Here is a 27338-nt window from a genome sequence, read left to right on the forward strand (position 1 = left end):
GAAACTGTCTTTCTGCCCCTCTGCCTCCAACTACCTCAGCTATCTATCTGCCCAAGAGGAAGAAAGAGATCTACTCTGAAAACCCATAGCTCACAGCCATTCCCTGCCCATGACTCCTTCAGTCATGCCTGCTTTTTCTTCTTTTCAGCCCTGTAAGGTGGGATGGGAAACTGAGGCAGAGAAATATGAGTACAGCAGCTTCTGGGAAGGGGTACAAAAAACTTTTTTTTTTTTTTTTCCTTTAAAGAAAGAGAGACAGACAGACAAATCTGGAACTCTATACAGGGTCACTATGTGTTGGAATGGACTCAACAGCACTTAACAACAACAACAAATGAAGGAGGGTGGATGGAATTAGGCAGAAACAAGGAGGTGTCTGTGGAAAGCAGAAAAAGTTCCAGGCTCAGTCAGGAATGACCCTCAAGTAGCTAAACTCCCAAGTCTCTAAGCCCCAACCAAACCCTTTGCCACTGAGTTCATTCAGACTCCTAGTGACCCAGTGCTATAAAGGGGTTATATTTGCCACATCAGGTTGGTTGAAGAAGGATGAAAGGAGACTGGACATGGTCTCTCTAACTGTCTCCTGACCGACCCATTCTTAAAGTCTTTACCCAGTCCCCAGCTTTGTTCCCTGCTCGTAACTGAACTATATTCAAAGTTCTAGGGAGAAGACTTCTTCCCAAATACCCATAATATCTTCACCTTGGGAATGGAGATAGGAAAAATCAGTTCTACTTCTCTCTGGGGAATGGGAAAAAAATAGTTGCATAGAACCATACTGCAGTCCAGCTCTATCCAGAAGTAGACTAGAAAATGCCCTTTTCCCTGTGCCTGCTTCATGCCTTCAAGGCCTATAGAGATTTTTCCTTTCCTTTGCTTTCTAGAGACAAAAACCTGACCTAGGGTCTAGCCTTCCTTCCCACTGTTTCCCTCCACTATGGGAGCAATCCTGGGGGCCTTTCTCACCTCCCCTGACTTCTTTTCTGCGTCTGAACCTGCCCCCAGGCCCCCCTTTCTTTGAGAAGCAATGTTAGACTCTACTAGTAGACAAAATTGGGTCCCGTTATTACTGAGGAAGATGGAAAAAGAGATGGGGTATAGTCTGGGAAGAAGGATTACTGAAATCCAGGCTGACATTAGACAACTACACAGGGCTCAAGGAAGGTTAGCTTCCTCCCTTTCTCCACCATCCCCTTGAGGTGTGGCACTATAGAGTAAGCACTGAACTGCTAACCATAAAGTCAGTGGTTCAAACCCACCAGCCACTCCTTGGAAACCCTATACAGACTCTCTATGAGTCAGAACTGACTCCATGGCACTTAACTTAAAAGTTACCAGGCAAGCTTTGGTTGTTTAAATTATTATATATTCCTGAGTGTTTTTTTGAACACCCCCCAAAAAAAACAAAACAAAAACTGAGGGAATAAAAGCAAATACTATTGAATGATGATGCACGGAAGGAATTGTAATCATTCCAATGAAACCATGAGTGTAAAACTGATGTTCTCCCATGTAAACTATCACTCAATTCACAATAAAAACTTAAAAAAAAAAACAAAAAACACAGCTGGCATATCACCCCTACACACACACACACACATATAAAATTTACCAGGCAAGGTATACTGTTGAAATGAGTTAAGAGGCCAAGATGTTAGCCCCTTGGCTACCTGAGAGATGTCCTAAACCCTTTCCTCTCCTGACCAGATACAAATTCTTGAATGTTTCCCTTCACTATCATTTTCCAAAGTTGAGATGTATAGGTCACACATTTTAGAATTAGAGGAATAATTTGATGTTTGAGGTTGCTTAGCAAGATTTTCTTTTCTTCTAGTCCTGCTCCCCCTTCCTCCATTTTCTTCTTTTTTTTTTTTTTTGCCCTCAACCATTCCCCATCATTGGGCCTCCCATATGTCAACCAGGACCCTGGCTAGAGCCGAATTCTGTCCAAATCTCCGATTCTTCCAAATTCTGTCTTTACTCTTGGAAAGCCTTTCCTTCAAGTGTAACTCTTTCCTCCTGCTGTAGTCTCGGCCTTTGCCCTTCAGAGCCCCCAGGCATAGAGTTTATTCTCTCTCAGTATTTTCTTTTCAAGGTCCATGGATACCCTTGAACTCTCCATCTCTACATGGGGAGCACACCACCCTTGGGTGCAGTTGAGTGGGGCTGTGCAAAGATCCCTGACTGGGTGCCAGATATGAGCATTTAGACAATCTGCTCCCCCCTCGTGTTCTGTCCCAGATTTCAGCCTGGTTAGTAGGATCCTGCATTGTTTGGAGAAGGAAGCAGTTGGCTCTGGAGTGTTTCCGGAGCAGCGGCCCCAGGCCTCGGTGTAAGCCACCCTGGGCTAGGTGGGGGGAAGGCAGTCAGCTTTCTTGTTCCTTGGGGAACATGAGAGTCTCTCCTAGGCTCCAGTTTTCCCCACTCCCAAGTCTGATCTCTATTTGGAGTCTCCCCTGAGTCAGACACTGTTAGGGCAGGGACTTTGTCTTCTTAGCCTAGAGTATATGTTGTCCCCCACCCTACTCTGAGTCTCAGGGGAGTTGTCACTCTCAGGTTCATCCCAGGACAACTGTGTCATCATCCTGGAAACCTCTGGACTGAGACCCCATCCTGGCTTTTTTGCCTCTCAGTCTGGCTGTCACTGGCTGCGCTCTCTGACTCTCAGAACCTTTGTGTCACCTCTGTTATTGGTTCATCTCTGTTATTGCCCATCCTACGTACCTAGACTCCCTTGGTCTCTGTCACTAGCTTTATCTTTGCCTGTCTCCATCTACCTCCATTCAGGCCTCCTTGTATCCCAAAAGCTACCTGAGAACTGGGGTCTTACCTGGCATTTCCCACTTGCAACCTAGCTCCTACCTTGCCATTATGGATTGATTTTCCCTCTCCCAGGCAAACTCAGACCATCAAGTTCAGCAGTGAAACTTCCCTTTTCACAGTCCTCCAAGTTCCTCTCTTCTCCATGCACTGATTCTGGAAATGTTTTGGAAAAAGAGTACTTGCTATCCTTTGTGGGCTAAGTGAGATGGGGGGAGGGAGGTATTTCAGAAGGAAGGAAGGAGGTTAGACTTCTGGAGGAACTTCCTTATGACCAGGATGGAAAAAGATGTGGGGAATGTGTCTTGAGCTTACAGCTTTTGACTCTGGTGAGCATAGATTGTGTGTGTGCGTGTGGAGGTGGCGCTTATAAATGTCTGGCGAGGCAGATGCTGACTCTGGAAGCATTTGAGGGGTCTGGATTTTATTTGTGGGGAAAGGAAAGGATGGTGGGGAGGTCACGGGTCAGGCTAATGTCCTGCTGAGTCAATATTGACTCAGGATGGAAGGGTAGACCTGTCTCCTCCCCCAGCAGTCCAAGCCACCCTGTCTGTCCTTCTGTCCAGGCCACAAAGCAGAGGCCCAGACTTAGGAATGACAAAAATGTGTCTAAGCCTCACTGAGCTGCGGGAAGGAACCACGGGGTAACACCCAAAATACATAAAATGAAGTGAAAAACTCAAGTTTTGGGTCTGGGAAGCCCTTGCTGCCCCACCCCCATCTGTTTGAAAGTTCAGATTCCTGTAGACTCTGTCCCCCACCTACTGGCCACCCCCTGGCTCCTTTGTCCCCTTAGATATGCAGCTCCTTTGGGAAGTATCCCTCCAGGACACAGGCTATCCTTCCTACTATATCCACTCTTGGAAAAGGGCTCGAGGGATTCTTAGGCTTTTCCAAGTCTCAGGGTCTCCTTGTCCTCTGAGATGGAGCAGTGACCTCCCCCTCAGGAAGTAGGGAGAGGAGCCTGGAGAAAAGCAAAAGGTGAAGCGTTTGACTTTGCAGGCACTGGGTGAACTCCATCAACAGACCCACTCTAAGGAGCTCCGAGCTCTGCCTCTTCATTCACAGTCTTGGTGCACTTGGTTGAAGGAAAGAATAAGTAAGAATGGAGAAGGAGGGTTACTGTCCTTTTGGAAGTACTATCTGCGATTTTACCTCTCTTCCTATCCCTCACTGCACCCACGGAATATTGACTGCTGGGTCTCTTCCTCTGAAGAAGGCTCTTTCAGTAGCCTGTCTCTTCTCTAGCCAGGGCCTCTCCAGTCCCCCTTTCTTCCGCCAAGGTCCCAGAATGGGAGAGAGGACGACAGCCAAGGCTCAAGTAGGGCAGTGGGGTCCGTGTTGTGTCTGGACACACACCCAACCTACACCTCCTGTCCTGGCTCCAGCTTGGTGGCCCTGGGGGCCATGGTTGGGCTGGGCCGCTGGCTTTGGGAGCTGGGGCAGGGGTGTTAGCCAGAGTTAGCATGGCGGTCACATTCATCTCCAGGCAAAGCTGAGAACAGACAGCCCCTGTGTCCTGGTCTCCCTGCAACCTCGCTCACTTTCCTCCCTCTCTAGTCCTTTCCTCCTTCTCCTCCCTCCTTTCTCATCCCTTTCCTACCCATTCTTGTCCCCTCCATCTCCTTCCTGTCCCTTCTATCAGAGGAGCACTGAAGGCCACCACCACCCTTAGACTCCCTTTCCCCCTTTCCAGAGACAGAACTAGGAAGTTCCTGTTGTTTCCCTTCCTGCTCCATCGTCACAGCCAGCGAGGAAACAACTAACTGCTCAGTTACCGATCTCTCTGTGCCTCAGTCTCCTCATCCGCAAGATGGGGTTGGCAGCGCTTCCCACATCACAGGCTTGTGAGGGTCTAAATGAGTTAATATATACAGATCTGTGGCTGACGCCCAGTGACAGTCTTAAAAAGTGTGAGCTCCACCTCGTGAGGGATGGGAGGCAGGGGAGGCCACTAGCTGCTCTTAAATTTAGGGCAGCGTTGTTCCCTCATCTAAACTCAGGGCTCCAAGGTAGGGTTTCTGGATAGTGGTTCAGAAGCAGAAGGCTCAGCTGAGGGGAGTGGGGTTGGTGGCTGGCTTTAAACAGATGACACATTTCCTACCCACCCCCAATGCAGCTCCCTCCCAGCTCAGAACTTGGCTTCCCTTGGCTGTGTAGACTGCCCCAAAGTAGGTTATTTGTTTCTTTCCTCCCCTCTCCCCCTCAAGGAAATCAAAGACAGGCCTAAGCCTTCTAACTCAACACTCCTGGGGCTTTCTTCACCCTCCCTGACAGAAAGTTCTTTCTCATATCTCACTCTCATCCTTATGCTCCCTGGTCCTTGGGAGATGTGCCCTCCCACAAGCCCCTCTGTCCCTGGGCTTGAAGAGATAACACTGTCGGGTAGGGGGCCCTGAATGCTCCTCTTCCTCCAACTTCCCCATCCCCCACTCCCTTCCCTCTGAAAGAGCACATCTGGTTTGTGAATCTCTCTCATTCCAGCTTTCGGAGTTTGCCAGCTGCTGTTTCCTCTCTGGAGTTCAGGCCAAAAATGGGGGTGGGGGACAGCGGGGGGACTAAGTGAGGGCCAAAGAAGGGGGGACCAAGGCTGGGATGTGGGATAGAGGAGAGCTTAAAATGATCAACCAATGACCTCAGGCCCTGGCTGTGAGATCTGCCCGTGAGAGTGGGGAGGAGAGGGACTAAGGCCCAGGAGAGGAGAGGGCATGAGGGTCCCAGTCTGGACTTTAAAAGTCTCATGTGCCTCAGTCCCATCGCAGCCCTCTTTATAAAGCTCCGGGCCAGCCTGGCTGGCCTGGGGAAGAGGATGATTCTCCGGCATGCTAACTAGGCTGGCAGGCTGTTTCCCCGGGAAGACCTCACAGCTGGCCCAGTGGGGCAATGAACTCAGCATTATCCACCTCCTCAAGGGGCCTTTATTCCCGGCTCAGGGTGGGGGGTAGAGGAGGAGGGCTCTCGGGTGGGGGGCCTGGCGGGGCCATCCTTGATCTGTTTCCTGAATTTGGTGCTCCCTGGCCAGGGGCCTGAGTGCAGCCCCCTCTGCCAGAGACAGTGGTTAAGGAGGGAGGAGATCTTCATGTGGCCCCCACAGATGCTGTCTTAGCTCCTGCTCACTCTGCCCTTCATTCGAGTTGGCGTGTACAATTGTCTTCCCAGGGGACTGTGAGATTCTGAGGGGCTGAGGAGGGTCTCACTCTTCCTTAGTAACCTTAGTGCCTAGTACAGTGCCTGGCAAAGAACTAGCCTCAGTGTATGTCAGGTGAAAACAAATGGAGTTGACGCAGGGAGGCTGGGAAGCCAGCCTTGGGTAGGGATTAAGACAGTAGCAGGAACAGCTCCTGCTTATCACTCTTTGGGAGGGGGCACGAGTTAAGAGCTTGAAGTCAGCTGAACTGGGTTTGAGCTCTGGTTTCATCAGTGGCCAGTTATGTGACTCTGGGCAAGTCACTCACTCTCTCTGAGGCTGAGTGAACTAGGAACTAGGACCTAATAAGTGGTGCCTACTCTGGTAGCGTAGTGGTTACGAATCGGACTGCGAACCGCAAGGTCAAGGTCAGCAGTTCAAAACTACCAGCTGTTCCACGGGACAAAGAAGAGACTTTCTGCTCCTGTATAGATTTATAGCCTTGGAAACCCTGTACAGGGTCACTATGAGTCGGAACTGACTCCATGGCACATAACAACAACAACTTTGTTATCAGGGACATGGTATCAGGCAGAACCAGTCCCTAGAGAAGGACATTATGCTTGTTAAAATAGAAGGTCAGCAAAAAAGAGGAGGACCCTCAATAAGATGAATTGACACAGAAGCTAATAATGGATTCAGACATGGCAAGGCTGGTTAGAATGGTGCATGATAGCAGTGTGTTTGTTCTGCTGTACATATGGGTCGAAAGCAACTTGACAGCACTTACCAATAACAATGACAACCTACTTTGTCAGTTTATGACAAGGTAAGATGTAAGATGACACATGGAAAGAAATGATGTACCGCAGTACCTGGCATATACTAAGATTTACCTGTTTCCCATCTTAATTCTCCTTTGGAGAATGGGGCAGGAAGAGGGAAATATTGTAACTGCCCAGCTTCTGCACCTGTTTTCCAATTCTATCATCCCAAGCAATTCTTACATGGCTTGGACCTCTGAGGATATCGTTGAAAGGCCTCCCTGACATGTAACCAGCAAGGGACTGCCTCTTCCAAGAGGAGAGGTGGAAGCAGGGCTCTTTGCCCTGCACTGCCCTACCCTTCCCCTCCTGAGCCTTGCCCTCCTGTGCCTCTGCTGATAACCATCTTCAAGTCACCACATGCCAAGAACATTTCCATACACACACACACACATATACACACTGCCTACCTGGTGGGGGGCTGGTGGTTTGATGGTGGAGGTGGGTGGGAAGGAGTGTCCCAGAGGACAGAGGTGCAGAGAAATTGAAAAGATCAGCTCTGGATTTCTAGTGTAAGGGAGAGGAAGATAACAAGAAAACATGTCAAAGGCCTGAATGCCCGCATTCCTCCACCATCACTGTAAGTCAGCAAGTGGGTAGCAATCCAGAGTGAAGATGAGAAAAGGGCTTTGACGCTGAGGCCTGGGGGAAAGGTATCTGTGCAGGAGCCTGGAGTCTTGGGCAGGGGGCAGTACTGTATGTTCCCTGTGGGCTTCCCCTTCCCCCCACCACTGGCACACAGTGTTCAGGAACCACCCCAGCCACTGGCCACCTCCCCACCAGGCATGTAGATTCTGGTCCAGACTGATGCTGGGGAAGCTGGGGAGAACCCTAGAAGCTTTAGGATCACGGAGTCAGCCGTCATCATTCATTCTATACCTCCATTTCTTTCCTTTCCTGTAGCCCCCAAGACCTGCAGCCCTAAGCAATTTGCCTGCAGAGACCAGATCACCTGTATCTCCAAGGGCTGGCGGTGTGATGGTGAGAGGGACTGCCCAGATGGCTCGGATGAGGCCCCTGAGATATGTAAGTGCTTTCCTGAATCCCTTGCCTGCTCACCTCAGGCTGCTGTTTTGGGTGAGAATGGCTAGTCTGGTACGGACCTTGCTCTGTACTTGTGTTTGTCCACAATATGATTACAGCTGCCTCTTGGAAGTGCCCAGCAAGGTGCCTGGTGTGCTCAGAATTGCTCCCACCTCCACTCTTTGGCAGTCACTCCCATGCCTGCTTTCTGGACAGGAGATTACCCAGCCTTCCTTCCATCCGGCTTGCCCCTCTTCTTCCCTGATTCTTAATGAGTGCCCCCCAGGTCTTGCCAGATACCCTTCGGGCCCTCAGACTCCTAGGCCAAAGGCTCTGGCTCTGCCTGTGTACCAGAAGCCCCGCCCCTGCATGCAGAGTTTCCCCACCACCCCCGCCCCGCCCCCAGTAAGTGGTGTAATCAGAGGCAGCTGTTTAAACTGGGAGAAAGGTCCCCGCCCAACCTTACCCTGCCAATGGGGGGTGGAGGACTTGCTGGCAGGACCCCAGAGTCCTGGGCAGCTAGCACCGACCTGTGGTCTCCACCTTCACCCAGCTTGGCTAATCTGGGCCAGGGTCTGGGTGAGCCCTGAATGCCCAGATCTGTCTCTGTTCTCTCCTGAGCTTTATCCTGTCCCAGGCTTTTCCCTTCCCTCATCCCACATGCCCACCCATAATTATCAGGGGTAATTTTAGGGCTAGAAAGTCCCACCCCCTCTCCCTGTCCTGAGGATTCTGTGTGAGGGTGGTTCAATCTGGTGCCTCTTCTTACTTGAGGCCCCATCACACACACACACACACACACACACACATTTCTGACCCTCCCCTCCCCTTGGTGGTAGGGGTAAAGAAAGCCATGCAGAGGGGTCATATGTGGCTCTTTATGTCCAAATCCCATCTTATACGCATCTGCACACTGTTCACACTTACACACACTCCTGGAGCCTACACCTGGTCAGTGATGCTCCCATAGCCACACACAGACATCGGCACAGACATTCTTATGCAGACACAGCCAGCGCTCTCAAGCATGGCTGCAAAAACTCAACCTGCTCAGGACACACTCATGGACGTGGAAAGTCACACCCAGCCTCCCCCACTCACAAAAGGAAACTCACAGTCAGAGGCAGAAGCACCACCACATGTAGAGACAAGTGCCCACTCTGTCCCACAGACACACACCAACATCTCACTTGTGTGTGTGAAAGGTCGCACACAAACACTGCCTTCTTTGCACACCCTGCCTAAGCATGGGGCCTGCTACCAGGCAGTGGTCTACTTCCAGTTTACAGGCTTGGCTGGCATCTTGACCTCTGCGACCTCCTTAGGATTCCCTGAGGACCATGACCCACCCCCTCTCAACCTACCTTGTGCAGCAAAGGAAGTACTGTACTATCACTAATTTGCCGTGATCCTTGACCCTTCCCCAGCCCTTCAACACAGGCTGCTTTGGAGTTTAAAGTCTAGACTATCCCAGCCCAGTAAAAATATTATGGGAGGCACATGTGGAATTTTAAAATTCCCTCATTGCTACATTAAAAAAGATAAAATGGCATTGGGTTTATGTTAATGTTGGTAGAATGATTTGGGAAAGGACAGTGAGAGTCATTGCATAACTTGAAGAATGTAATCAGTGTTACTGAATTGTACTTGTAGAAACTGGTGAGTTGGCTTTTGTCTTGTTATGTATATCCTTACTACAATAAAACAAAATAAAAAATGAAGTAGATAAAAATAAACCAGTAAAAAATTTAAAAATGAACCAGTAAAATGAACGTTAATAATATACCATATTTTATTTAACCCAATTATCCAAAACTTATCATTGCTGTATGAGAGGGGCTTCAAGAAGTTCTTAGAAAAATTACATTACCTTTCCACTCCATTTTTCTATGAACTTTTTGAAGTCCCTTTCATATCAATATTGAAGTAAAAATAATTGATATAAAATAATATATAAAATAATTAACGAGACATTTTGCATTCTTTTTTATATATATATATATATTGTTGTTGTTGTTGTTATGTGCCCTGGAGTCGGTTCTGACTCATAGTGACCCTTGTACAGGGTTTCTGAGGCTGTAAATCTTTACGGGAGCAGAAAGCTTCATCTTTCTTCCGCGGAACAGCTGGTAGTTTCGAACTGTTGGCCTTGCGGTTCGCAGTCCGATTCGTAACCACTACGCTACAAGAGCCTTCAAAATTTGGTATCAATTTTATGCTTACAGTTTGAACTAGCCACACTTCAGGTGCTCCTATTGAACATGTATTGATAGCTACGTATTGAACAGTGCAATCCTGGGAGATTGGGAAGGAAGTGTTCCTCATCTTTTGAGTTTCTCTGTCATGAAGCTCTGACTTCAACCTGTCTCCTAAACATAGACTGTTGAGATGTTGAGGCCCACAGGTGTGGGACATTTGGGGTGTAAACTCTTTACTATTCCCCCACCACATGGCTACTAGTGGGAAAGCTCTATGTGGAAGGCTCCTGAGACCTCCTTGACCCTCTTCTCCAAGTAAACAGCTTGATCACGCTAACCTAACGTTCTGTTTGCCCAGGTCCACAGAGTAAGGTGCAGCGATGTCAGCCCAACGAGCACAATTGCCTGGGCACAGAACTCTGTGTTACCATGTCCCGCCTCTGCAATGGGGTCCAGGACTGTGTGGATGGCTCAGATGAGGGGCCCCACTGTCGAGGTAAGGGCTCTTCTACCCTTTCCTGTCCCAGTTCAACCTTCCTCAAAGGGGTAGATGGAGGGAGTTATGATCAGACACCCCATCCAAGGACTGTCCTTTCTCCTTCTTTTGGTATAAGGTCTTATTCTACGCCCCTGCATGGATTGGCCACCAAGCAGTAGTCAAGCCTGGTGGGTCTCCTGTACTTAGAGCTTGGTTAGGCAGCTCTGTTGTCCTCAGTGACAGACTGGTCTTCCCACATGCTGGCTGTGTGCTCACACGAGTCACTACCCTCTCCAAGCCACAGTTTTCTCTTTTATAAGACGAGAGCTTTACACTATACCAGTGTCTTTAAATTGTTTTTTTTTTAAATAATGGGGTCTTTTTTTCAAATGGTTTCTTATGAGAAACCTGATTATGATCCCAGAGACAAGCAGAGCTGCTGAGACTGAAGCTGGGGGCTCTGGCGCCATGTTCACCTGGCCTCCCCAGAAACTGCACAGCCTTGAGGCACCCACCAGCTACTTTAGCCCTGCCTCACCCACTGCTTGGTGTGTTTTCTGAAATGGGTGATGGGAAAGTCACCCCAGCTGAGGAAGGAACTGTAGGACGATAAGTCAGACTTCCTTCCCACCTGCAGCTCTCAGTCCTTGTCCGGAAGGCCCCAGAGCCCAGGGAGAGTCGGAGCAATAGAGAGGGGTGGGGGAGTCCCAATGGGGGCCGGGAGAGTCTTTGACCTGCCTGTCAGGGAAGAGTACCCTCTCCCTTTTGCTGCCTTCACAGTTGACGACCTGGACCTGGGCTTATGGCTGATGTCTAGAGCAGGGGGCCAGTTTTGTAGGGCTTTTGTGAGCAAGGCCTTGCGATGAGACTGCCTTCCTGGTGTGGGGGTGGCTTCCCAAGTCTGTAAGCTTGTCAGAAAACATCTGCCTGTGGGAGGAGGCACATCTGGATCCTGTTCTCTCTGAGCAGGGGGTATGGAGCAAGGGAGTCTGTGGAAGATTTCCCTCCTTTCCCTTGGTTTACTTGGCACATTTGTGTTTGGTGTTCCTGGGGTAGGATGTCAACTAGGGATTTGGGGGCTGACTTCAGTGATCTAGCACACCCTGTCTTATCAGATGTGACCTTTTGAATACCTTATCAGCTTTTCTGACCACAAAGAACCTTGAAAACCTAGGGTTTGAACTTCCTTCCTGATATACTACAGAAAGTGAGACCTCATCTACCCACCCCATGTCCAGAAGAGACAATCTCTTCTCGGCTTTTCCAACAGACACAGTGTTTTCCCTGAGTAGGGGACAGCTGGACAGACAGCACATTTGGGCTCTTTGGTAGAGGTGGGTTGGAGAAGCAGGAATAACGGGGGCCTGGTCCCCCATCCCAGCTCCTCCTGGCAAGCCAAGTGCCGCTAAACGTCTTAGCATCTCTGGGCAACTCTCTCTCCTAGGTGGAGGCGGGGGCTGTGGGGGTGTGAGGCAGTTGGACAAAGGGGTCTTTGTGGCTAGGCGGCCTGGCCCTACGCAAGGGCCATTAATTGGGTCGCTGGTGTTAGGGGGTGGCAACTACTCTCTCACCTCCCCCCATTCCCGTTTTGGTCCCTTCTGTCTCCCCTGTGGAAGTGGGTCAGTAGCAGGAGGAAGATTAGCAAAGGCTCCTGAGAGAAACCTTACTGCTCCGCCTTCTAGTCCTCCACCTGGACTTTAGGCCCTCTCTCTAGGGTTCTAGGGATGGCAGGGAGGGGTGCTTCCAGACTAGAGCTGGGGTCCTGTAGGGAAAGACTATGCTATATCCGTAGCCCTGAAACAGACCTTGAATCCCCAGGGACAATGCAATTGATAAGACTCTCTGTCTCCCCCAACAAAGTTACAAAGTGCTAGAGCCCCTCCCCATAGGGTAAGAGGGCATCTAGAGCTGCCAGAGAGGGAGATGTGGGTTCTAAGCCCACTCTGTCATACTTGTCTATGTGACCTTGGGCATGTCTTCTACCCTCTCTGTTTCCTTGCTTGTAAACTATGATAAGCCCCCTCCCATCTTAGACATTAAAGCTCTTGGAAGTAGTTTCTGAGGTTTCCATAGGAGTTGGGGTAGGATGCAGCCTGGGTATGGCTGCTAAGTCCTGAGGCCTGAATGTATGTCTTCTGTCACCACACAGAACTCCGAGGCAACTGCTCTCGCCTGGGTTGCCAGCACCATTGCGTCCCCACACTTGCTGGGCCCACCTGCTACTGCAACAGCAGCTTCCAGCTGCAGGCAGACGGCAAGACCTGCAAAGGTATGTGAGTGTGTGCTGTGAGCGGATGTGCATGTTGGGGGCAGGGAGAAGGACCCAGCTGGGGTAGGAGAAACAGTTACTAAGGTATGAGACACAGGTGGGGGCTACAGCCCTTAGACATGCCTGTGGGCTCTGGTTGCATACTTCCTTAGGCTTTTAAAAAATTCATCTTAAAATTCTAAGTCATATGTGAATTCTCTTGTAAAAAAATTAAAGTATTCCGAGAAAACCAAAATCTTCTCTGACTGATCTTCAGTTCAGTCTCTTTCCCATTTCTCTGGAGGTCAACCCTAGTATCAGTTTGTCTTTTGTCTTTCCAGGCCTTTTTCTGGACATTTATATCTATGTGTGCACATAGAAAACCTCATTGGACATATTGTTTATGTGCATGTGTCATGCTTTTAAGTCATCGGTATGTTCTAGAGGTCTCCCATGCTAATATGCAGAGATCTACCTCATTCTTTTAAAAACCACTATGACGAATGACTGTTACCACAGTTAACTCTGCCATCCTCCTATTGATGAGTAATATGTTCCCAATTCTCTCCATTACAAACAATGCAAACTTTTCTGTTTTAAATTTGTCTCCTTAGGGTCTTTGCGCAAATACCATTTTTCTCAGGGAGGCTGTCCCCGACTACTCTAAAGTCACACCCCCACCACATTCCCTGTCGCCTTTCTCTGCTTAGTTTTTTCCCATAACACCAGCCACTTTCCCTCTAACATATGACTTAACTCTTAGTTTCATTCAGTATTGGGTTAACAATATTTCATTTACTATCAGAATACAGATTTCTTGAGGGTGGATTTGGGTCTAGTTTATTCATTGATGGAGTCTACAATAATTTCTGGCATGTAGCAGTTATTAAGAAATCCTCACTAAATGAATAAATGGATGTGCGCATGTACAGATGTTTCTTAAAGGCAGGTTTAAGAAAGGGGACATGTTGGGTCATAAGGTTTGCATATGTCAAGTGTTAATAGATTTTCCAAGTTACCTTCCAAAGATGCTGTAAGAAAGGGCACCCCCACTGATGGTGTCAGGGCACCCACTTCCCTGCTGGCACACACTGGAAGTGACCACAGTGTCGCCCTTTTCCTGGCAGACTTTGACGAGTGCTCCGTTTACGGCACGTGCAGCCAGCTCTGCACCAACACAGATGGCTCCTTCACGTGCGGCTGTGTGGAAGGGTACCTGCTGCAGCCAGATAACCGCTCCTGTAAAGCCAAGAACGGTGGGTGGGATGACCTGTGACCGCAGTGCTCCATGTCCTCAGTGCTGCTCCGTGAGGGGTGGGGGCCTAGGTGGTCCTCAGACCCCTGGTTCCACTGACCCTTCTTTCTCCAACCCTCAGAGCCAGTAGACCGGCCCCCTGTGCTGCTGATTGCCAACTCCCAGAATATCCTGGCGACATACCTGAGTGGGACCCAAGTGTCAACCATCATGCCCACCAGCACACGGCAGACCACAGCCATGGACTTTAGCTATGCCAACGAGACTGTGTGCTGGGTGCATGTCGGAGACAGTGCTGCCCAGACACAGCTCAAGTGTGCCCGCATGCCTGGTCTGAAGGGTTTCGTGGATGAGCATACCATCAACATCTCTCTCAGCTTACACCGTGAGTCGCCTGCTCCCAGTTTGGAGGGCTGGGGAGGTGGCTGAGGGGTTTACAGGATGTCCTCTGATTGGGGTTGGGACAGGAGGTTGGACAGGAGGATCCCCACTGGGACAGAGGTAAGAAGTTAGGACAACTCCGGTGTGGGTCAGGGGCCAAGTCTTGGCACTACTTCCTCTTTTTCTCTGAGCTCTCTCTGCAGGACTCCTGCTGAGGAAGGAATTGGAGAAGTCAGGCTAAGAGCGATGCACAGCCAGCCTCCAGAGACTGGGTCCCCTTCGTGGAGACAGGAAGAGCAGTGGTTATTAGACAGTAGAGGGGTTATTCTGTGCATCGGAAGGTAGACAGGGGGAGCCCCGCTTAGCTGTAATGTGAGGTCAGAGGAGTCAGGGCCAGGACTGGGCTGGGTCTATTTCCATCCCCACTGTGGGGTGTGTACAGAGCTTGTGGCAGTGAATGAGGCCTGGGGAGGAACAGTGAGGGCCAGCACTTTAAGATAGCCTGACGCTTCCATTCAGGTCCCTTTCCTGGGCTATCATAGAGTGGAAGAAGGAGTGTCACGGGATAGGGTGGGAGCTCAGTCTGGAGCAGTCCCACTCATCTCAGATGCTGTTGTATAAATAAACAAACACTCCCAACAGCTTGAAATCCAACATCTGGCATCATCACATTTCCACGGCACTGCTGAAGGGAAGAATCTGTGGCCTGTGGTTGATTCTCTGACCCCCCAGGGAGAATAATTTGATCTGTGACTTTGAGCAAATCAGAATTCCTGGTCTCTGCCTTAGTTTCCTAATCTGCATAATGGATTTGAGTCTACAAGGGGGGTTAAAAAAATGGAAAGAAAAGGTACTGGAACTTTTCCGGGAACTTTCTGAAGCCCTCTCTTATCTAGGATCAGATGAGTTGACGCCAGCGGTAAAAGACAGCACACACAGGAGGGTTCAGACTGTGAGGTGGGAAAGGAAACCTCTAGGAGATCTTTAAATGTCCAAACCTCCACCAAAGACAAAGCTCCCAACAGGGGCAGAGATTAGCTAGGAGGAAAGGGAAAAGTGCTTCTGGGGATAGTGGATAGACAGCAGGGCTCCTCTGAGAGCCCCACTCTTCGGAACCTGGTCACATGGTCCATTCCTTGGCCTCTGGTTCCTCTGAAGCATCCTGGATGGTGGTGTCCTTGGCAGCTCATATCCAAGGCATGCCTGGGGTGTTGGGTTGGGGCTGCCAGGCCTGGTCAGCTGAGCTCTTCAAGGGTGGGCAGCTCAGGGTAGGATTAGGGCAAAACCCCAGGAGATAGCTACTTTGCCCCTGCTCCCCAATCCACTACCCCACCCAACAGACTTCTATGGGCAAACAGTTCCAGCAAATCTCTCCCGGGTCTTGCCTCAGGGCCAGACAGTAGACAACTGGAGGTACCCTGATAGGAATCTTCCAGCTTCTTTGTCTGGCCCACTTGCACTCTCTTGCCTTCTTCCCCTGGAGAGCAGGAAATAACCTCAGGCAGGCACCCCTCCCTTGGCAAACAGGACCTGCTTCCCAGTCAGGAGATATACTGGCCCCTCTGGGGCAGAGTCCAAGAGGCTGGAAGAGACCAAGGTTCTAGGGAAATACTAGTGGGTAAATGAGTGGGTTCCTCTTGCCTGGCCTGTGCCCCTTCCCACGCGCTGTGCTGCCTGAATGTCTAGCTGTCACACTGAGGATGGTTGTTTTGCTCCCATCCCACAAACTAATTATGGGCCTGAGCAGAGGATGTCGGAAGTGTCTGTCCCCAGCATTCCCTCCCCTGACCAGCCTAGTTCATCTCCCTTCTTAGGAGAGACTGGCCAGTCTGCCCCAGAGTACGGGTGGCCGGTCCTAGGCTCTCACCTGCACAGTGGGCTTCTGACCTATGATTACCTCCTCAAGGGGGGCGGGTAGAAGAAGAAAGGCTACTGTTTTCCCTCAGCCTCCAGGGCCTCCCTCCCTGCGATCATCTCATTCTGCTCATTCTGCTGTGTCTCTGACCCCATCAGAAGCCTGGAGGGCTGGGCACTGAAGAAGGAGGGGGAAGGTGTCTGGCAGCTGAGCAGTGTTGGAGCCTGGTAGCTGGCCTATTGGTATATATGAAGGGGAGCCTGCCCCAGAGAAAACTGGAAACAGAAATAGAATAGAAAGAAGGAAGGAGACCAGGAAGTGAGCCTGTTTCACATGGGTCCCAGGGCACATGTGCAACAGAACTATTTAGAGTCCATCAGAGGCCGCATGGTGGTCAGTGAAGTTCTAGGGGAAGGCTCCTTAGAGCCAGGTTCAGGCACAGAGGTTCAATGTTTTCCTGTTTCAATCTGAGCCGCTTTACTTTCATCAAGAGCAAAAGGAGCCCCACAGACCGTACATTTTCTGGAAGGTGTATGTGGTTGTATACTTTGCTCATCCACTGAGGCTTTGGCTACAGACCCGTCTGCCTGCTTTGGGGTAGGAATTGGGGACTTTCATCTGCCTAGATTTGGGGTAGGAGTTAGGGACTCGGTCCCTACCTCTTCCCCTTCTTCTTGGGAGTAAGTACATCCCAGGGTCCATCTTCTACTCTGCTGCAGTTCTAGCAAGTACCAGGTCCCCAAGGACTTCCCATTCCATCACTGCAGAACAAGGCAGCTGAGAGCCAGAAGACCCCAGAGAGACACAAGCCCCTTGGTTTTCAATACTACTTTCCCAAGAGTAGATCCAACTTGATATTTAACTGTACATAAACAAATTTTCTTTTAACTGTTTATTGTAAATTGGGTGAAGGTTTACAGAACAGATCATCTGGTTTACATTCAACAAATCCTACATATTTCATTTCATCTCATTGATTGCAATCCCTTCCACGTAATATCACATATCCTACGTCCTCCCTGTACTTCTTGTTTCCATTCTGCCTTCTTTCCCAAAGCTTCTGAACTTTGTCCTTGGGTAAATGCTGCCCTTTTGATCTCGAATGGTTGACCATTCTATGGTGAGCATACCTCACTAGTATTGTTTTCCCCTATATACCTATCGATTGGCTCAAAATTGACCCACAGGAGTGAGTTCAGTTCCAGACATGAATGGTGACCAAGAGCCATAGACTCAGGGATCTACCAGACTCAATCTAACCAGTAAGCCAGGTCTTTTTTTATGGTTTTGAGTTTATTCCACATTTTCTCCCATTCTATCCCAAACCTCGTAATGTAATTCCTTTCAGAGTAGTTGGTCATGGTAGCTGGGCATCATCTAGTTTTTCTGGTTGCAGGGACATGGAAACTGATGTTCCTGTAGTTCATTAGTCCATTGGGACACCTAGTTTCCATGTGTCTTCAGTGTTCATCACTCTTCTTTCCTGTGGACAGGGAGAGATCAGCAGATGTGCTTTACATGGCTACTCTGGAGCTTTTACAACCCCAGTCATCAAATTCACCGAACTACAATGTAGAACGATTTCTTTGTGGCCTATGTTATGCTAACTGAATATGGCATTCTTGTCCCCCAGACTATGGTCCTGAGTCCTCAGGGCCAGGGACTCATACCCTCAGGAACAAACATTTTTTTAATTTGTACTATTATTGGAATCCTAGTGTAGCGCTAGTGTTTTGGAAGAAGTGCAGCCCGAGTGTTCCTTGGAGGCCAAGATGGCCATACTTTGTCTCTCATACTTTGGACATATTGTCAGGAGGGACCAGTCACTGGAGAAGGATATCATGTTTGATAAGGTAGAAGGTCAGAGAAAAAGAGGAAGACCCCCAATGAGATGGATTGGCCAAGTGACAACATCGATGGACTCAAGCGTGGCAACACTAGTGAGGTTGGCCCAGGATCAGGCAGTGTTTCGTTCTGCTGTGCATAAGGTCTCTATGGGTCGGTACCCACTCGATGCCACCTAACAACAGTCAATGCTTAGGGTAAGTGCTAGACAGCTAACCACAAGGTTGGTGGTTGAAACCCACCAGTCACTCCTCATACACCCTATGCAGGGTCACTATGAGTCAGAATCAACTTGATGGCACTTAACAACAACAACAACAATTGTTAGTTGCCATGGACTTGATTCCAATTCATGGAGAGCCTCACGTGTGCTGAGTAGAAAGGCTCCTCAGGGTGCTCTGGACCGTGACCTTTTAGAAAAAGACTGACTTGCTTGTCTCCCCAGGCACCACTAGATGGATTTTAACCATTTGTGACAGGTGCATGTGTACACACACACACACATTGCTACCAAGTCAATTCCAACTCATGGTGACCTATGTTGTTGATGTTGAGTGTTGTCTAGTCTGTATCGGGTTTCTGAGGAGCGGCTAGTGAGTTTGAACTGCTAACCTTGCAGTTCAAACTGACCTTGTAGTCCAGTACATTATCCTACAACACCACAGCAGGACTCCATAGTGGCCTATAGGACAGAGTAGAATTAATTGTCCCACATAGTTTCCAAGGCTGAAATCTATGTCTCAGACTGCCACATTTATCTCCTGTGGAGTGGCCAATGGTTTCAAGCCACTGACCTTGCAGTTAGCTGAGCACTTAACCATTGTACCTCCAGGGGCTCCTTTTTGTTGTAATAGTAATGTTCTGCTTACTTGTTGTTGTTGTTAAGTGCCGTCGAGTCGGTTCTGACCCATAGCGACCCTGTACAAGGTTTCCGAGGGTGTAAATGTTTACGGGAGTAGAAAGCCTCATCTTTCTCCCGCGGAGCTGCTGGTAGTTTCGAACTACTGACCTTCAGGTTCACAGCCCGATTCATAACCACTACGCTACCAGAGCTCCTTAGGAAACTCTGATAACCAGCCGATCAAAGCTATGATTTTACAGATTGTTTGTGTTTGAGTCTGTTCCGACTCATAGCAACCCTGTATAGGGTTTCCAAGGAGCGGCTGGTGAGTTTGAGCCGCTGACCTTGTGATTGAAACCGACCTTGTGGTTCAAAACGACCTTGCGGTCCAGTGTTTATCCTACAGCGCCACATGAGGACTCCAATGATTGCTTGGTGGTGGTGGTGGTGTGCCATGGAGTCGGTTCCAACTCAAAGCAACCCTGTATAGGGTTTCCAAGCCTGTAAATGTTTACGGGAGCTGAAAGCCTCATCTTTCTCCTGCAGAACCTCTGGTAGTTTCGAACTGCTAACCTTGAGGTTAGCAGCCCGACTCGTAACCACTATGCTACCAGATGCAAGAAAATTAGAAAAGTGAGTTGATTTAAAGAAATAGTTAATAATAGTTCAACCCGTACAGAAACATGGCAGGCACTTAGAAGGTGGTGCACAATAGACAGGCTCTGGAAACAGGTCAATCATTGTGATAGTACCAGAGTCTAGACCTGCCATTTGCCCTGTTCCTGCCTTCACTTTTCTAACCACCTCTTCAAGGAAGCATCTTATCTTGCAGGACTGTGTCTCCCCTGTCAGCCTTACACTTACTTACTAGACTGAGTGCCCCTGACTGCTGGCTAGGGCCCAAGAAGATGTGGTGACAAGAGGCTGTGGAGTGGCCTTGAAGGAAATCAGGTCTGCAGAAGCCACTCGGCAGTTTTGGACTGTGTGTGAGGAGATGCTCTGGAGCGTAGCACTCTGGGGTCCTGGCTTCCCTCCCTGCACCAGGCAGCATGGGGAAGAAGAGGGGAAACAGGGAGGCCCAGAAAAGATCCTCTAGGCTACAGGCAGCTAGGTTGCAAAAGTAGTCCCATAGTCCAGCTGGCCAATTTCACTTTTCCCTCCCTCTCTCTGTTTTTGTGTTTTAAAAATCACAACAGGAAACGGGGTAGTGATTCGTCTAGGGGGAGGGAAGGGAGCGGCATACGACAGTTCCTCTATGGCCGTGATGAACTATGAGAACTCTCTTCCCAAGGAACTGGGCACCCCACCTATACCCACAGAACTTTCCCAATGAACACCAGCCCCCTTTCTTAGCCTTGCTGACCTACAAGGAATGAGAATATGGGGTGGGAGAGCTATAGCTACCTTACTCTTTGACCTCGGGCCCCTGCATCCCGGCTGTTTTGCTTCCCAGTCCCATTCGAGTTTCCTAATTGTTTCTCTCTCCTCTCCCAGGCCAGGGCCAGCCCTGTGTCTCCTGGCACTGACCCAGCCCTGTCCTCTCCTCCCCCGCTGTCTCCTTGAAGTTGCCTTTCTACCCAGCCTGCTCCCAACACCCCCATCCCTGCTTTCAAGCCAGAGGAAGTAACTTAAGCAAGAGAATTGTGTTTTAGAGCTCAGAATGGATTTCTCAATAGTGGGAAGACCTTGAGACGGGCTGAGCTAGAGAACCCAAGAATCTCATCCTCAGGACCCAGGATTCTTGGGGGCCTGAGGCAGGCAAGGGTATGGCAGAGGGCATAATCCCTAGCTGGGAGTGCCAGCAGGGTCAGGAAGGGTGCCAAGGAGAGAGTGGTGACAGGATGTGACCAAGCCTTGGGGCATGCTGGAACTGAAGTTGGGCCCATTGGACCCAGAGGAGTGGAAGGACTATCATTTAGCTAAGCTGCTCCCAGCCTTGCCCAACAGTCTCCTCCCCACTGAGTCCCAGTGTTCCCGGTCAGCCCCACCCCCACACCCAGCCACCTGAACAGGTCCCTGGAGGGCTCTGACGGGATCACCCACCTGACCATCCTCTCTGTCTCAGCAAGGCCAGAGGAGGAGGTTCCCGGCAATAGAGGGAAGGGAAAAAATGATGTTCTGGCTCTAGAACAACAGAGTGAGGACTTAGTATTCTAACAAATATTTGTTGAGTGAATCAATACATGTTTGTCAGGCACTGGGGACAGAGATCAAAGACAGCACCCTGCCCTCACAGTATTTGTCGTCAGGTGAACAGGCTATGATAAACGATGGGGTTATGGGAGCTGTGATAGGGAAATCTCCCTTGTGGGAGCTTGAACTTTGTCTTGAATGAAAGTAGGTGATAGCCCCAAACTGCCTACCTTGAGGACCCACCTTTTGTCTGATGGTCTCGGGCCATAGGCCACAGATGGCAGTTTGATGAGGAAGGATGGGACCCAAGGTGAGAGAGCATGATGCAAACAATGCTTCTGTTTATGGAGCACTTAATAGGTGCCATTTCTTTGCTCAGTATTGTGAATGTACCAGCCCATTTTACAGATGAGAAAACAGAGATGTTAAGTCACTGGCTCACATTCAGAGTTGAAACGTCTGTGTCTGGAGCCTGTTTGGGCTTGGCCAAGAAGAGGGATGGGAGGGAGCAGAGGTTCTGGGAATAAGGGCCAGATGGACTGTGTTCACAAGGAATATGCTTAAAGTGGAAATGGGATTCCCCTTCCCTATCCAGAGAACTTGCACCCTCTTGTACAGTCTTTGGGTATGTGTTGGGGGGGTTCTCAGTGTATAAAGGTGCCCTACCTTCCCCAGAGTTTCTTTATTTTTGAGAGAGTGACTAGAATCCTAGAGCTGAAGCCAAGGTCTTCTTGGAGATAGGGTGTTAAGGAAATGCCTGTTAAACAATATGAATGATGGAGAAGTTGAGAAAAACTGGAGCTCTGGGGAGTGCTGAGCTTGGGTTGGGGTGGGGGGTGCAGTTGCAAACACACACCCCAGGTCTATTCTGGGGCCTGGAACTGAAAGTCCTTTGAGTCATCACAGGCAGGCTGTGGTCTCCACTGTCACTCCCTCCCCTCTACCCCTGCCCCAGCTTCCTAATCTCCCTTCTCCTTGTAGAATCTTCAACTCCTCTGTCTGCAGACCACCCCCCTCCCTAGTTCCCCTCACGACATAGCATCCTTCCTCTTTGCTTATTTGGGATTCTCCTTCTTCAAGCATGCAGGCCTTTGACCAGAGCCTTTCCGGAGGGTGCCGTTGGGTGGTTCAACCGTGAGAAGGCTGGGCCATGAGGGGACAGCGTTACTCTGGGTTTGTGGAGCCAGAATGCTCAGGTCTTCTGGGCCATAGCCTGGGACCCCAACTGCCTGTCCCTCATGCCATGGGACAAAGAAGACAGGGCCAGAAACTGCTGGTGGGAGAGCCCTAGAGGGAAGGTATCCCTCCAGTGTGAGTCCATCTCTCTAAGCTGGCCTTAGAGTGGTGGCCAAGTGTACGTGTGTGCGTGAGTTTGCGTGCATGTGTGGAGTGTGTGTGCTGGGGGCAGGCAGAGGAATCTGAACTTTAGGAAAATAATGCGGTGGAGGGGGTTTGGATAACAAAGAATTTTGCTTGCAACTAATAGTCTCCAGCTGCAAAAATACCAAAGGGGAGGCCAAGCCGACATGGGGACTCTGATTCTTGCCAACTCTTCACCGGCCTGCTGAGCGGGCTCTGCTGGCCTTTGGGAGGCAGGGGAAGGAGGTCACTTGGGCTCTCCCACCTCCCAGCCCAAGGTAAATATTAAAGAGCAGGGCCACTCCACTGCTCCCTTCCTGGAATTTGGGAGACCAGGAGGGAGGCCCAAAGGCTGGCCTCGTCCTGAGGCTGGGGGATGTCTGTGGAGCTGCACTGGGTCGGGGTAGCCAATCTCTGCAGGAGTCTACCTTCCCTCTTGCCAGGGAAGGGTGGATGGAGAGTGGGGCAGGGTGTTGCCAGTCCTAAGCTGGCCAGTGACTCAGGGAAGCCTCAGGAAGTCGGAGAGGGGTACATAGCTGTGCCAGCTGGTGCTGGGAAAACAGCTTCAGTTGATGAGGCTCATAGACCCGCCAGCAGCCCAGACTTCCACTGTGCCCACCAAGGAAAAGACACACAGCCCTATTAGCCTTCCATCTACTTTGTTGGTGGCCTTGGGGTGCAGCCAGGTTCCCCCTTCCCCACTTTGGGATTTTGGTTTCCTTGGGAACTGGCCCAATAGCATTCATTTTAATGTGCTCAAAGGACGTGAGGGGCAGAGAGTTTGGTCACCTTTCCCCAGAACTGGACCCCCCCTCTATGGCCAGGACCCACTCTCCCCAGGCCATTCTGCCCCTCTCTCAGGCCTTGTCAGGATGGGGCAGTACTGGAATCTCAGGGCGGAGAATGACTGGTTTTGGGGCTGAGTCAGCATTATGGGGTAACACTTCATCCCTGTAACCTTGTTCTTCTGTCGTCCTGGGGCAGAAGGTTGACAGGGGGGACCTGAGAAGGAAACAAGTTTGATGAGGACCTCAAATTGACTCTCCCTCCCTCCCCCAGCCCAAGTCCTGTGACTCTGAGTCAGTGTCCGGGCTCCGCCAAGTTCCTTGGGAGCCATGTTCCTGTTCCCTTTGCCTGCCCCACCCCCAATCTCCCCCCACACACACACCAGTGTTAGGAAATAGCCCCTGAATCCCTAGGGTGGGAGGTAAGGGATGGGGGAGAGAGAGGTTACGGGGTGTTAAGCAGAACAAGTCATTATACCTGTGCTGTGTGGGGGCAGAATAATCCCCGTCCTGGGTCGAGTATAAGTACTGGGAGATAGGTTTCTGCCAAGGCAAATCATCCAAAGTTTTTTCATGTGTTGGAGAAATTGCTGGAGGTAGAGTGTAAGGCAGTGTCCCAGAGAATCACAGCCTTAGAAGTTTCCCAGTTTGTAAGTCATCACCTCTGATGGTGGGACGGGGTGCACGGAAGCCAATGGGTCCTGGCTTGGAGGGGCCCAGAGGAGGTCCCTATCCCTAGACTTCCTGCTGCCCTTGCCCCATCCCTCCTCTCTTCAACCCCTCTCTTTGACCTTTTCCCTCTCCTTTAGAACAGAGACTTAGACTGAGTGTGGCCCTCTGGTCGGTCTCCATCCTCTCACCCCCACCCTTCTGAAGTCCTCTTGCTGAGCCATGCATCAGCTTGCTTCCAGGGTCCTTGGATAGCCCTCCTCCTATGCTTTATCTTATCCCGCTTTCTCTGACCATTCTAAGGACAGGAGGAAATTGAGCAATGAAGAAATAGGGGGTTGGGGTGAGTAAGTAGAGGAAGTCTGGTCCATGGCACTGGTCCCTAACCCTTTTTAATTTCTATAAGCCCCACATTTGGAAATACTTTTCTCTCATACTGGGTTTGTTGATGACTACCCTGCTTTTCCAGTTTCAAAATTCATCAGAGTGTACAGTAAGTGTTTCTGGTTAGCCTGAAATAACTTGAACTACCATGTAAAGTGATAAAAGTCCAGCCAAAAGCAAAGATGTGTAATGTATAATGTATAAAATAACTTGAACTACCGTGTAAAGTGATAAAAGTCCAGCCAAAAGCAAAGATATTAATATTTTAGTTAATCTTATATCTTATTTCCAGTAAAAGCCAATGTTTGGAAGCTGTCCCCACTACTTTTTGGTATCCCAAGATGGTCCTTCTTCAAGGAAGGGCTGGAATTGGGAAGCCTATCTTTCAGCCACTCAGCTACCACTCACCCCAGTGCCTTTGCATGCCGACCCTGAGTTCAGCTTGGGGAGTGAGGGTTAGTATACAAGGTTCCTCAGAAACTTCTCTTTGGAGAGATCAGATCTGTGGAAAGATGGCCAAGAATACAAGGCAAAATGTGACGCTGCAGGTTGTTCTCACAGCCGCTGACGGGAGGAGAAGGGCACCCCAGAGGAAGCAGGCTTCGGCCTGGATTCTGCATCACAGAGAGGTGGGCCTGTCTGTGAAGGACCTGTCCCATAGTTCTTTTATGCACACTCCCCAGATGTGGAACAGATGGCCATCGACTGGCTGACAGGCAACTTCTACTTTGTGGATGACATCGATGATAGGATCTTTGTCTGCAACCGAAATGGGGACACATGTGTCACCTTGCTGGACCTAGAGCTCTATAATCCAAAGGGCATTGCCCTGGACCCTGCCATGGGGTGAGTGTGGCAGGTGATGGCGGGAGGTGGCCCTGGAAAGTGGGTGGCAGAGGTTGTAGTGGAAAGAAGGGTGCCCAATGCTCACACCCCATTGAACGGACTACCTGTCCACAGGAAGGTGTTTTTCACTGACTACGGGCAGATCCCAAAGGTGGAACGCTGTGATATGGATGGGCAGAATCGCACCAAGCTGGTCGACAGCAAGATCGTGTTTCCTCATGGCATTACACTGGACCTGGTCAGCCGCCTCGTCTACTGGGCTGATGCCTACCTGGACTACATTGAGGTGGTAGACTATGAGGGCAAAGGCCGGCAGACCATCATCCAAGGCATCCTGGTGAGAGATCTGTTGTTAGCTTACTGTGGGAGGCCTCTTGGTGAGGGAGGGAAAGCCTTTGCAGGGAAACTATCATCCCGGGCCTCTTGGTGAGGGGAAGCTTCTTCAGGAGAATACTTCTCCAAAACATTCTGATAAGGGGAAGACAATATGGGAGCATGGGAGCCCTGAGCACCCTGTGGGGAGTGGGGTGAGCTTGAGCTCTTCAAGGAAAAGACAGAAGACAGCTTCCCATCCTTTCAGAGAGACCTTTTACTTCCTTTTTCCCATTTTGATCCTTACAACAACTCTGAGGAGATGAGCAGGCAGGTGGCTTTGTTCCCTTTTGGCACCTGAAAAAAGCAGAGTTCAAAGAGGTTAAGCGATTTGCCTGAGGTTACACAGCTGGCAACTAGTACTTAAGCCTAGCCATGAAACCTGCAGGCTCAGAGTTGGCACCTCCGTTCTGGGATAATTAGGGTGACCATCCATGCGTCCCAGTTTGCCTGAGACTGTCCTGATTTTAGCCCTGAAAGTCCCATGATTCAATAAACCCATTGGTCTTGGGCAAAGCAGGATGGTAAATCACCTTAGATAAGCTGCAGATGGGGAATCTTGGAGCAAGTCTTTCTCCTCAAACTTCTCAAAGCTGGGGACTAGTGTCAAACTCTGAATACTTTCTGTGGGTGGAGTTTAGGACCCAATTCTAATTTAGTCTCAAATCATGAAATCATCTACTATCTGCCTAATTCTATGAGGGACATGGTTCCTACCCCTAAGGAGTTTGAGCAGATTGGATAGGGTAGGTCAACAAATCTCCACATGACACATTAGATGTAAACATGGAAGGAGAGACTCTTTCTGCTTAGAAGATTCTAGAAAGTCTTCAAAGAGATGAAGGATGTTCTGTGAAGGATGAATAGGATTTTGGCAAGAAAAGATTTCAAAGATAAGGTAGTCCATCCAGAGGAGGCAAGAGTAAATCATGACGTTTGAAGCGAAAGTGAATTTGGGGATGCAAGTGATGGAGTTTCCCAGGGAGTCTCTTCTCACCTCATTTGACCATCCCTGCCTGACATAGATTGAGCATCTGTATGGCTTGACTGTGTTTGAGAATTATCTCTACGCCACCAACTCGGACAATGCCAACGCCCAGCAGAAGACGAGTGTGATCCGGGTGAACCGCTTTAACAGCACTGAGTACCAAGTCGTCACCCGTGTGGACAAGGGTGGAGCCCTCCACATCTACCACCAGAGGCGTCAGCCCCGAGGTAAGTGGGGCACCACAGCCTCTCCAAAGTGGTGGGCATCTGCAGAGGGACACCATTCTTTGTCCTTAGGATCACAGTTCCTCCCTGGCCCCTCCAGTGGCCCCCTGATTCTTTCTAGGCTATCTACCCTGACCCGTCAGCTTTCCCTGGCAGTCCCTCCCTGTGATTCATCCTCGAGATCCCCCTATGAGGACCCCTTCTTCCTCTATGCTCAGTGTGAGGAGATAGGTTGCCTTTCCCAAGGCACCTGGCCTTGGGCAACAGTGACACTCTCCTCTGACCACTGAAGCCTCGTCCACAAGAATTTGTAGGCCATGGCATCTACATAATAGGACAAGTAGGACAAATAGACCCAAACACCACAGTAGAAGTGAGTGTGGTCAGACAGAAGGCAGCCTTCTCAAGGCTGGGTGCAGGGGCTTGGGAGAAAAGGGCCCTGACCCTTCTTTCCATGTGCCCCCAGTGAGAAGCCATGCCTGTGAAAATGACCAGTACGGGAAGCCGGGTGGCTGCTCTGACATCTGCCTACTGGCCAACAGCCACAAAGCTCGGACCTGCCGCTGCCGCTCTGGCTTCAGCCTGGGCAGTGATGGAAAGTCATGCAAAAGTAAGTGACAGGGATGGATACATGTGGCCTGCTGGGATTGGTGGGCAGGGGCCTTACCCATCTCCCTACAGCC

At 50.0% G+C, this 27338-nt stretch overlaps 1 protein-coding gene across 1 annotated transcript in view; it reads left to right on the forward strand.

The window, feature by feature from the left end:
• The window catches only part of LRP1 (low density lipoprotein receptor-related protein 1), an 85656-nt gene that overhangs the window by 1957 nt on the left and 56361 nt on the right, over window positions 1-27338 (forward strand). The window contains exons 2-10 of the mRNA XM_006859462.1: window positions 7675-7797; window positions 10351-10488; window positions 12620-12739; window positions 13846-13974; window positions 14095-14358; window positions 24909-25071; window positions 25186-25408; window positions 26469-26658; window positions 27122-27265. Coding sequence (XP_006859524.1) covers window positions 7675-7797; window positions 10351-10488; window positions 12620-12739; window positions 13846-13974; window positions 14095-14358; window positions 24909-25071; window positions 25186-25408; window positions 26469-26658; window positions 27122-27265 — 1494 coding nt within the window. The remainder of the gene's footprint in view (window positions 1-7674; window positions 7798-10350; window positions 10489-12619; window positions 12740-13845; window positions 13975-14094; window positions 14359-24908; window positions 25072-25185; window positions 25409-26468; window positions 26659-27121; window positions 27266-27338) is intronic.

The sequence above is a fragment of the Chrysochloris asiatica genome, unplaced genomic scaffold, assembly GCF_000296735.1.
Source record: "Chrysochloris asiatica unplaced genomic scaffold, ChrAsi1.0 scaffold00033, whole genome shotgun sequence".
NCBI lineage: Eukaryota > Metazoa > Chordata > Mammalia > Afrosoricida > Chrysochloridae > Chrysochloris > Chrysochloris asiatica.